General features: G+C 35.7%; 1 protein-coding gene across 3 annotated transcripts in view; it reads right to left on the reverse strand.

Annotated features, from left to right (window-relative positions):
- RASA1 (RAS p21 protein activator 1) overlaps nucleotides 1-12,707 on the reverse strand; it is a 66,801-nt gene that overhangs the window by 16,231 nt on the left and 37,863 nt on the right. For all 3 annotated transcript variants that reach the window (XM_049796520.1, XM_049796518.1, XM_049796519.1), the window contains exons 10-15: nucleotides 12,238-12,358; nucleotides 10,908-11,064; nucleotides 8,460-8,547; nucleotides 5,731-5,808; nucleotides 4,279-4,436; nucleotides 3,905-3,981 (exon numbers count right to left, since the gene is read on the reverse strand). In XM_049796520.1, the coding sequence (XP_049652477.1) occupies nucleotides 3,905-3,981; nucleotides 4,279-4,436; nucleotides 5,731-5,808; nucleotides 8,460-8,547; nucleotides 10,908-11,064; nucleotides 12,238-12,358 (679 nt within the window). The remainder of the gene's footprint in view (nucleotides 1-3,904; nucleotides 3,982-4,278; nucleotides 4,437-5,730; nucleotides 5,809-8,459; nucleotides 8,548-10,907; nucleotides 11,065-12,237; nucleotides 12,359-12,707) is intronic.

The raw sequence follows: 12,707 nt of genomic DNA on the forward strand, positions 1-12,707 counted from the left end.
CAAACAAACAAAAACAAATTAAGGCGGTTTTTTACCCCCACATTTCTGCAAAACCCATACACCACACTGCCTTGCAGAAATTGTCAACAGTTCCAGTTGACTTCCCATTGCCCCAGTGTTGCAATACATAGCAGGAAATCATCTGATACTGGAATAGAAAACCATCACATTTATAATTAATGCTCACTTCAGGCCATTCCTGTTGCCTACTTCATATTCTCTGGAGCTGATAAACAGATATCAAGCTAATGCATTCAAATCAGTCAAGTGGCATGAAAAACAATCATCACCTCCAACTTATCACCAGTGTGGCTGGGACTATGCCTTTAGATCAGATAATCAATTGACTTTCCTACAATATTTCTCCCCAACATCAGAGCTCCTGTACGCACACCTAAGCAATGTGCTTATCTTCTTATTTTGCTTGCACACGTAAGGCGTGTGTATCTCAGTGAGAAGAACGGTGAATGAAATACAGGACCTAGAATAATCTGACGATTTCATTTTTCCATGTGGTTATAGTAGCACTTCATAGCTATAATATAAATACTATAATCTTGATTTGATTTAAAAAAAAAAAAGTCGAAGACTACAGAACAGTTGGCACCATAATTTATATTCAATAACTTTAAAGGAACAAGACTTTTTCCTGTTTAGCAGCTTACACTGAATTAGTAGGCTACCTTCAGTGAGAGACTGCTACTAGTTCAAAAATTCAGGATATTTATACTTTGCAATTTAGCACATTTTAAAAGAGAAACAAATATACAGAATATCATCAAAACAAACATAGTTGATCTCTTCTCTCTGGACACAGATCAGAATTCTCTTGACAACAGTCTTGATCCAAAAAGAATCATGATATTTTACATGATAAACACTACTACAAAAAACCTCTGGGGTTTCATAATGGTTTATTTGTTAATGACACTTCGGGAATAATATTCAGTAACAAGATTGTATTTTGATTGGTAGTAATTATAACCTGGGAATCAAAGTAAGAAGTGGTTCAAACTTTGGTTTGTTCCAGTCCTCAGACTGGAAATGAACGTGAATTTACTATGAAGCCTTTGTCTAACCCTGCCAGGAAAATACAGAAGCATCAAATAGAAAAACCTAAAAAAAAAATCTAATTACAGATTGAGAATAAAAGCCATTTGAAATCTTGAGAAAGAGGAAATTGCTCAATACGTGGACATACTAAATCCTGCTTTTCGCAGCCACAAGTCACTGCCACGTTAGCACAGCCCATTCTCCTATAATCTGAGCTATCAGTTTCAAAACCAAGCTTTGGCACTACTGTCAATAATCAGTGTGCCTGAAAAGAACGAGATTGGCTAATACTTTGCTCTGTGGACTTGCCTGTATGAGGTGACTGCCTCCATTATAAACACGTTTCTTTTTCAACATGAACTAATTTGAAATTAACAAACTATCATGCTGCAAAACCAAACCAAAACTTCTACTCCAGTTCAACACTGTGTGGTATTGTTCTGAGAGACTTACTAATTCAACTGTCTGATCATACCCAAGCACCCTGGTCTGCAGTAGCAGCAGGTCAAGCCTACTAATACATTTTAGGGCTTTATTTTTTCAAGCCATAGTATATGTATTTATTTGAATAAATCCTTATGCAATCCACCATTAGAGAAACAATGAAATATTTAAATTGAATTGATACTAAACTGTTTAGTATCATTTCTGACTATCTGAAATACTTTTTAAAAACAAAAATACTACAGTAATTAAGGAATACTCATAATAGGAAAACTTCAAAGTTAAAGACTTGAAAAACCCAGGAAATATTTTAAAATACTAAAAAAATAGCCTTTATGTTAGTATCGTTTTGGTATTTAACTTCTCTGAGTTATCATGAAAGAAATAAAGCAGTGAGACCAATAACAGAGTTTTGGGCCTTCAATCTGCATTACATGGTGGGAAAAGCAAGAAGAAAAGCTGACTTAACCTAGTTAACTGGGAAGATGAACAGTACCAGCTTCAGATGACTCCCACTTCATAGCAGTCCACATTTAGCAGCTATGGCTGAAAATTAGAATATTCAGAAAAGGAACCAATTCTCTAGCTTTTGAAGAGTTCAAGGGTTATTCAGGCAACACTGCTCATAAGATAACGTCTTGTTTAGCTCAATTCCCCACACACACACGTCACCTATTTGGTAGGGCTGAGGATGTAAGCAGAGATATGAGTTAATTTGAGTTGACTTAGTCTAATCCTTATTCCAAAATGAAAGGACTGTTGGGTTATGCTGTAAGAGTATACTTAAGTGCAGTCAAGAACTCAGCCGATCCTGCTCCTGACCTAGCAAGAACACCTTCCATCTCCTCCCGTCAGCTGGATGCAACCAAAGCCAACACAACCTCCTCAATCTGGACAGAGAGACGGAAAACTACAAAAACACTTTTAAAGAAGTTACTGAAGTATCCCATTCAAGAATTAGCCTTCTAAATATTCTTTTACTAACCAGAGCTTTGTTGTACATAGATTTTGAGTTTTCTAGCTCAAATGACTAAAGGAACAGTGCAAGAACTTGATATCATCTGCAATTAGAGCCCTTTTGTCTGTCAGAGGGAATATATCTTTTTTCCTCCTGCTATGCATAAAGTTTTCTAGTCAGAGGAAGGAGAAAAAGAGTTGAAATTTGATTAGGTTCTGCAAGACCATTCAAGATGAGTAGTAATTCTTCTATTTTGGTCAAGGTTTCTCTACAAATATCAAAAAAAGAAAAAAAAAAGAAAAAAGAAAAATCAAGAGATTAGCACTGAGGCAAGCATATGTAACAGGCCAGTAACACAATATATGCAAACTGAAAAACAACTGCAATAGGTTATAAATACTCTGACAGCCTTTCAAAGAGACAGCTCTGTATACAGTGGAAAATAAAAAAATCTTGGGACAAATTTGAAGTGGGTGTGGAGGGTATTCTGCCCTACAGGCAGCAAAGAAGAGGCAAGGGGCTGAAGCTGCTCCAGAACAAGTATGGTGGGAAACTCTAGAATAAGAGTGTCCTGAAAAAACAAACAAATAAAAACCAAAAAAACACCCCCACATTGTATGTGGAAATGCACTAAACTTAAAAAAAAAAAATCCTATCTAAGAGCTCAGAATCCATGTTCTTCAAACACTTTCTTTTCTACAAAGCTGTCAGATCTTACCAGCTTGCTGTTGATTTGCTGTAACAGAAACAAAACCACAGTTGAAGAAGCAGTTGCCTGGTTAACACAAGGAAAATAAATTCCTGGGAACTTCTGTAAAAGGCAGAAGAAAATTTGGATCCTTTCCCATTCAAAGTGATACTGAGGTAACTTAGGTTTAAGCCCAAGACTGGTAAAAGAAAAGCAGACAGATGGGGCAAAACAGAAAGAAAACAAGCCAAGTTTTGTTCAGAGCCTGCCACGATTTTATTTTTTTTATTTTTTTTTATTTTTTTTTTAATGATGAAAGTAATACACAGTTCCTCCCTTTCTCTTTCTCAATGGAAGCAACAAAAAACCTGAAAAGGAATTCCATGCAATCAGACTTAAAACTCCATGGAACTTAGCATTTTATGGAGCAGACTAATACTAACAGCTTCTCTTTCTTCTTGCTTTTTGGTAAGCACAGCCATGGCGTAACACAATGGCTACTCTACAGCAGAGCTAGGAGAGCCATCAGATACACAGGGCTGGATTACTGTGCATTTTATTACCAAAAACCATGCAAGTTCTCACTATAAAAACATTAATGGAAATCCAGTACCAGACATCCAAAACATACAAACACAGCACTATGGTGAGCATAAAAACATACTTAATTCTCTTGTGACGACATTTGACAAGAGTAATAAAAACCACAAAAAGTATCCGTTGCTGCAATATATATGCATCTTTTACAGAAAAATACTTACATATATCTGGATCTTTACTTTTCTTTGTTTTGTTACTAAGACTTATCTCAAATCTATTAATATCAGATGAAAGATCACTAGGAGAAAAGACAGAAAGCCTCAATTAATACTATACTTGGCTGGCATTTAAGCTTATTCTAAACTCATTTCAATCCTGAGTTCTCATTATCAGCCAAAGACACTTAATTAACAAAGATATTTAGGTGCCTGCAGAAAATTCTGCCCACGCAGAATTTGGCTGAAAGGTTGCTGCTGTATAAACACATATACAGTATTTTTAAAAAGCATATGCAAAACAGTACACAGTGTTAAGAATCTTAAATGCAATGCAACTTACAAGTGAAATTCAGTAAATCAAGAAGATTAAGACTTACTCAAAGACAAACTCCTCTGACCACACAGGGTTCTGCCCTTCCCTGATGTGTGTTTTTGCTACCTGGACACTGTTCAGGTAGATGTTACAATATGGATTAGTAAAATGCTTTACTGGGAGCGTATGAGCTTCTTCTACATGCAAAATAAGACTGCTGACCTGAAAAAAAAAAAAAATACACAAAATTTACTTTTTGTTGCTAAAATAGAAATACAAAACACATTAATGATTTTTTTATCCTCTGTGTGGAGGCTTAATGTTAATACACGAATACTGAATACAAACTAAAATTTCCTAATAGGAAGAGCAAGGAACAGAAGTAATGGAACAACATTTTAAGAGGCACCAGTGACAAAGTAAGAGTAACTCTAATAATTACTGAAAACAAATCTCCGGCCCCATGGTTTTAAAACATTGTGTTTTCTTCTTTTAAAATTATCTTCGAGGCATTAGGATTTCCAAATACTAACTTTTCTATGCACAAAAATTTTACTGAAATCAAAGACTGGCACCCTGATTTAGATCCAAGGAAGATTCCAAACACAATGGCTTATTTAGTGTTTTCTTAAGAGATTACATAAAGTTCCATTGTGCAACACATTACATTCTATTCCTGTACATAGGTGAGCTTTTTCTTCGTTTTTTGAAGTAAAGAATTATTTTAGATTGTCACTCCTTCTGCTATGCTTTTGCAGCTTGAGGCCCCCAATTTCACCTGCTACTTTATCTGTGAATTCACCTAATTTAGTTCATTTATTCAGAAGCATCCAAATTTCTTTAATGTTAAATACAGAATAGTTGTGTGTCTTGAAAAACATCCGATTTTATTCCTTTCTCCACTGTCCGTTAAACAACTACATCCAGTGTTTCTAACATCAAAAGTATCAGGGCTTCTTGAAGTATTTTCCTGTTATTCTCCAATCATTACAGACTTTGCCATTTATGACTATCTATCCTCTACCTCTGAGGAAATTCTGGCAAATACAGCACTTTCACGAGGCCAAGAGAAATTAAGTCACAAGCATGGCTCCGTGTGTATTTGTTACTGAAAATGAGTAATATTAGTTAAACAAGTGTTTTGTTTACATATCACATGAGGTTGTCAAATTTTTAAAGTTTCCTATACGTGGTAAATTTTAAAAGTTAAGACAACACAAATGCTGACTTCTTTACACTTTTACTTAAATGCAGTCAGAAAACAATACCTAGCAAAGCACGTGCAAATTGCCTAAAACCATTTTGGTTTTTTACATATATGTAGATATTATAACAAAGTGTAAGCCATTCTGCCTGGTTTAGCAAGGGTACTGCGTAACTCCAAAAAGTAAAGTAAGTACATGCAGAATTTACTACTGTTGAAAGGAAAATTCTGAGATTTATCAGTTATTATTTTGCAACGAGGTGACCAAACACTGCTCCACATGCACTGCCAACCCCGTATCATCAGCTTCACCTGACGCAGACGTTTATTTGATGTTCCTGGACTGGTTTTTCTTAAACTGCAAAACATCTGCAGAGCTTTCATCCAGTCCTACGGGAGAAGATGCAGAATAGTGTAATAACACAGTCAGATACAGCTTCTTGCAGCGCGACAGAGTTATCTAAAAGGAGTATCTAAAGTTTTCCTTTTAGTTTGGCAAAATGTAAGTTTTCTGTAATGCCAAAGTATGCAAGCTTGAATATTAAAGCAGAATTCTTATCTTTACTGAGCAAAACCTAATAAAGAATCTGAACCATTTTCTCTTTTATAAATATAAAGCATTACTAATGAATATACAGCGTGACCTCTAGCAATTTTCCAGTCAAGTAATATTACATGGAATTACAAATGGTACATAAAATGAAGCAAAACTTGTTTGCTTCTGAGAAAACTACAGTTAACAAGCCAAACTGTTCTGATTATTCTCTCCAATACTTCTGTATGGCAGTCATAATACTGTGTATACTTCAAACAAAATAAAACAACATTAACAGGGAAACATAGAACATATATCCAACATTCCCCACTTTGCTCACCGATGTGTACAGCAGAGTGGATGGATGGATTCCATTTTGATCAAGAAAATGAAGAGGTTGTCTAACACCAAACTGACTCTAGAACCTTTGTGCATATTTTTTTTTAAACAAATAAGCTGCTAGAGGCACTGCCAACTCACCAGGTCACTTCTGAAAAAGTCACTGCAGCGTGAGAAAGTTGCTAAGAGAGGAGCTTTGCAAGGGTGCTTTGGAAGGTGGAAGGTATGTTATAGCCTCATTCTCTAGCTTTTGTCCCCCAACATCAAATTTTGTATAACTCTTGCAAAGCACAAAGTTTAGGGTTTGACCAACAGCCTTCTTAAGTCTGTAGCTCAAGGAATCACCATCTGTTCTTAAAGTACCATTTCAAAGTGTCATTAAAAAACCTACAACACTGTTTCAATCTTACCCTTCACAGTATCTTCCACATTTAAAAAATACAGGAACATGTACTGCAGCTATTCTCAGCTAGACCAGTTTGCAAGTCAGGTGTCAGCTTTCAAAACCTTCTACAGAAGGAAAAGCTTTCAGCTATGCACCATCAAGTTTCAGTAGCTTCTTCCCTTATTCTCGGGAGTAGCAATGGAACAAATGCCTCCTAAATACTCTAACAGAAATATTTCGTGGATGCATAGTACTCCTCTATACTCAATCATAGCAGAAGAACCTTTCCCCTTAAATGCCAAATCTTACAGCAGTGACAATGCGCAATGTGCCACAGTAAGCACAGTGGCAGTAGCATGTAAGGCTACATTTTATATCTGCTTCTGTTTTGTACAAACCATAAAGACAACATGCAGTCCATAGGATGGCTTTGATATTTATTTACCACATTATAAGAGAACCTAAATATGCAGATAAAACTATTCTTCTACGAGATGTTACGGAGTAAGAAAGCTGAACTTTCTCAAGAGAAATTTCTTAAACTTTCCTGGGCCAAAGCCATATTATTTAAAAAAAAAACCCTCACAACTGTATTCTGTATAAATGCAGTGAACAGCCTGTTAAGCAGATCAAAACCAAAAGCAGATTATACCAAATGTTCATGGAACAAGACAGGATATTCTGTCTTCTACACATTCTTAGTTCTTTTAATTTCTAGAACACAAAAGACATTGCTGATGTGACAAAAAATGAATGTACAGTAATGAGTGTGGCAACTAATGTATATTTTCTCGATTACTATACAGCACTCTGCTTCTTAAAGACAGTACGTTAAGAGTTGTGTGACAAATGCCACTACATCATTCTGATGTCATCTCAGAAACTTTCATAAATTTGTTAACAGGAAACTTTGTGCTTTCCTTTATATACAGCACAAGAAGAATACTAAATTTATACAGCCTTCATACTCTGGTGAATAGCAATGTGAGTGCTCTAAACAGCTTTAATTCCATTCAAATAAAATCAAATGCAAAGCTTAACTTTTGTTGCAACAGGTATATTTCAGAGCTGTGGACTTCAGAGCTCTAAACTTAACAAATAAGCACGTTGTCTCATCTTAGATATGCTCTCCTGCTGGAGACTGAATTTCAGAGAATTAGGCTCCTATCCTACAATTCTTAATTAGCAAACATAACTGCTAGAGAACTAGTAACTAAAGGATACCAACCAAAACCAGAAAACCTTACTTTCTGTGCATTATCAGGGCCCAAGACTATGAATAACCACCGATTTACGGACATGACAAGTTACTGCAAAAGGCAGCTGTTCAATGTACTTTGGGCACTGGGCATGCATATGTGCACTAGCATTTTAATTCATATCAGGAATATGCCTTTGAAGGCAAACTCCCACTTACCATGCTCTGGTTTATAACATGGAAAAGTCCTGGAGAGTAAATTATTCTTCTGAATTGAACTATGACAAAAAAATTACATTCTCCAGAAACAGACAATGGAAAATAATGGAAATTCAATCCATGGGACCCAACTGGAACTTGTCCAAAGTGAAACCCCCAAGTGCAGGTAATGCAGGTGCTGGGTTCTCAGCACCAACCGTTCCCCCTACAGATCCGCTACTACTCCATTGTAACACCTGCTAATATAGACATAGCCACTAACTATTTGTAATACACTCGCTTCCTGTTTCAGGAGGGTAATATCATTAAACACCGCATGACAAAAAAGTACTTCTTAAATTATATTTACCAACAAAAGCTCTCACCTGTGCTTGTTCTGGAGTTTCGCCTGCAAAGTAAAAGATGTAATGCTCTTCACTAAAGTGCTGAACTACTATCTGAAAACAGTTTGGCCTTAAAAATAAACAAAACAAAAAATGTAAGTTTTATTAATCTTCATAATATTAATGGACACCTTCACTTGTTGATCTGTGCCAAAACAAAGTTTACACCGAACTAATACATTTCTGCTCTTTGTCTGTAAGGACCATTGAACATTGCATCAATTTTTGTTTGTACATACAAAGCATAATCACACAGAAAGAGGAAGAACTCAACTAGAAAATTTCTCAGGTCCTTCAAAATTGCATTTTGATTTGAATGTATTATGTCGTTTTAAGAAAACCACGAGCTGGTTTGTTTCAGAATATTGAGAAACTTTTAGAATAGTCTGTACTGAACAGGCATGCATGCTGACTTACAGTCAAGGCAAAAAAGAGCCATCTGGTAATGGGAAAAGACTTGTCAATGAGAACTACTCCTAAAGACTTTAAAAGGAGCAGAGGTTCAGCATTGGTTGCCAACCAATTAATCATACAATAAGGATTTGTTCTTTCAGGAGTTCAGGAAACAATATTAACATATGGAATACCCTCTCTGGATGCGTCCCATGGCCCTCGCCACCAATAAAACCAATAAAATTGGATCACATACTAATTGTTGAATGTATGTGACATAAACCTCTACAACCTTAAAGGCAATTATAGTGTCTTTGACTTCTTGGCATATGAGTAGAGGTACACAAAATGGCAATCAAAAATGCTTTGTTTTGTTAAATTACAAGCTACTTAAAGTGCACACTTCACTCATGATCTTCCACACTGTGCTCAGGGAAATTTAGCTCTCCCAAAACCAGAGTTACACGAAGGATCCTACTTCACTTGCAAAGCAGTTTCAGTCTTCAGTTCCCCCATCCATTTCACTGCCTGGAGAAACACTGACACAGCACTCTGTGGCCATGCTGCAGAAGGGTGGGGGAGAACAGCAAGTAGCCAGGTCTGGGGCTAGTTAAATCACTGCCACCGAAGAACCATGCAAAGCTACAGACTTCACTGTACTTCTAAGAAAAGGGCAAAGGCAGTTTTTACCAGCTACTTAAAAGTGCAGGAGGAACTTTGTCTCAGCTACAGTTCCTCACTAACAGCTTCCTAAGCTAGTGCAACCATGCCTCTCCTCATACCCACATTCAGTACCACTTACTGTCTAACTACACTTTAACCCACAGCACACTGTTGCTTAAAAGCTGTTTAAGAGACAGTTGCTGTTAACCAAAATGTTCCTTGTTTATAATATACACCAAAGCTTCCTGCATAATTGCCAACTTACATAAGGAACATTTCAGTAATTTATTACTGTTACAGTACTCTTCATCTATGTCTATGCTCCACATTCCATTAGTTTAATGCATTTTTTCAAAATTATTACAAAGATTAAAAGAAAAGATCAAACAAAAGCACTAGTCTTTGCAGTTTAAGAAATACCACTAGTTTTAAGCACTTGTCTTCCCCCCCCCCCCCCAAAATAACTAGAAGTTGACTATGTATTGCTTTTTAATAAATATTAAGATCCATAGGATAACCAGAATTTGTACCTAACACATGTAGGAATAAGTGTATTTATTTCTTCTATATGACATTATAATACAGGACAGCAGAGGTTTTTCTGTAACTTCCAATGAACAAATATATAAACTCTTCCTTGTTAATGATATCCAAAAGACTTGATTCTCAGCTTCTTTGCTGATAATCACATCCCTTGCAGTTGGTGTATTTTTAATATCAAAATATTATAATAAATGGTTAGATGTGAAAATTATCTCTGAATATAGCAACTACGCAAAAACAATTTCTGAGGATGTTGACTTATATGAACTAGTTTACCCCTAAATGGGTCTAATCCAACAACAGGACTTGTTCTTAAATAAAAAAGCACTTACAGACATTGTTTAACCAAGTTAGCTTTCAAATACCTATCAAAACAATGTAGATCTTTTGTAATTGACAAAATTGTCTTGTCAATTCTTGGTTCAAAAGGATTAAAACCCTAAATTCATAATCTCTAACGTCTATAAAACGAAACATGGAACATTTAATGCACTCAATATTAAAAAATGGCAATGCAAAAAAGCTCGACTCATCATCACATCTTATTTCAAAATAAAACTTTTACACTAAACTCTAAAATTTCTAACTAGAAATTGTTTATGTACAGTTGCTAGCAATCGAGTTGCCACTGCTAAGCAAGTTACTATTCATCAGCTGCATCTGTCTACATACGCTCTTGCAATCTACACTGACTGCAGACTCTTGGAAGAGCCACAATGCAAGCCAGGGCTACTTGTTCACCAGTGATGTATTTCCCGTATCTTGTACATGCCTCAAACTAGCAGTCAACAATCCTGCTGCAAAAACAAGAATTAAAAGCCAGCGTCCTACCTGCCAAACAAACTGTCATGTACTCCATAGACGGAACACACGCTAAGGTCTATTAGTCCTTTGGGTTTTGTGGCTCGTTTTTCACTTTCAAAATAAATAAGCTGGGCATCATTTCCCTCTAATATAAAGTACAAGTTTTTCCATCTCTTTCCTTTACCTGTAGAACAGTCAAGTAAGAAGTTATGATACTGTTTAAAAGAATGTGTGAATTTTGCAAAAGAAGAAAACAAAAGAGGGCAGTAAAGTTTTAGTCAAATTGCAAATAGCAGAACAACGTATAGGTAATCACACTCAAGTTATAAGAACAATATACATACTCAATTTTATGCAACATGTGGTTAAAACCAGACCCTTTTCACAGATGCATATAGAGTGGCAAAAGGTTCTCTAAACATTTTCACTAATTTCAACAGGATTAAGCAAGGGCATATGAGCTGCCTGGACACTGGGTTCCTGTCAGTGTTAAGAATGTATCTACACAGTTTGCAAATACTGATGCTGTGGATCCCATTAATTACATTTTTAATTAAGAAATAGACTCTTGACATGAGAAAGTTACTCCTAAACTTGACCAACATTTAACAGATTGCATTACAGTATCTTAAAACAGTATGGCTGAAGAAAAGAAATGAGAATAAGTTATATGCAAACTTAAATCAGAACCATATCCCAAACACAACCACATCTAAGAATTTGGCAGGTTCCACTGGTTTCAGAGAAAACATTCTCTGAACTACAATTGATTAGGAACTTTCTGCAACTAATTAATGCATGTCACAGTACCGTTTAGAAAAAACTTTTAGCCTTAATTTTATACTTTGATAATCATAAATACACCATGGACCTCAAAAGACTACTAGCACTGTTTTGAAGAGACAAATCTAACATCTACTTATTACACTCTGTCTCCTAGATGGAAGAGTGATTTTATTGGATTTGTTCTCTATGCAGCCATGTGCATCTCTCTACACCTACTCAGTTCTCCAGTTTGCACATTTAAAGTATCTCATTATCTCTTTCAGCTAAAGGTTTTCAATGCATTCTTATTTGATTCCTCACTCTACAACATCCCTTTAGACCTTCTCTCAGAATCAGCCTTTGCAATAGAAGAGCTACTTTCCTTATTCTGATCAGAGAACCTACAGTTTGGGGTGTTGGGTTTTTTTTAACATCTCTTTTATATTTGCCTATATGTAAAATCATAGCCTCTCTCCATAAGGACTCAATGATGCTTATGGGTCCCTTCCAACTTGAGATATCCTATGATGCTATGATCCGTATCTGCATTTCTTTTTTAGAAAAAAGTTTCACAGAAGTAAACATAACTCACTTTTTTTCAGAAGATAACCTTTTTTGACAATATTTTTATAAAAAGCATCCTTTGTTTTCCGACGAATTGTATTGTAGATTTCTTTTCCATCCACTGTATCATTAAGCACTTGTTCTTGGTGCTGGTAAACATGTAAGAAAAACCATATTTTAAGCTCAAAAATTGCCATTAAAATATTGCATACTATGAAGCTGCAGCTGGGATCATATTACTTAATGCTACTAACTCACTACTATTGCTCTCTGCTCTCTCATGCATTTTAATAAAGCAATATAATTTTTGATACAATACCTTTGTTAGAAATGTTATCTAGCTATTTCCGTATTTCCAGAATTATGATACAAGTAACAAGTTTTCAATACAGACCAACTTCTACAAAGTAACATTGTGTCTTTCTCGTATTAAACAAAACGCAGCATCTTTCACCATGATTTCACTTACATTTATGCAAGTCTTTAAAGATTTATCTA

Source organism: Accipiter gentilis, chromosome Z, assembly GCF_929443795.1.
Source record: "Accipiter gentilis chromosome Z, bAccGen1.1, whole genome shotgun sequence".
NCBI classification, from domain to species: Eukaryota; Metazoa; Chordata; class Aves; order Accipitriformes; family Accipitridae; genus Astur; species Astur gentilis.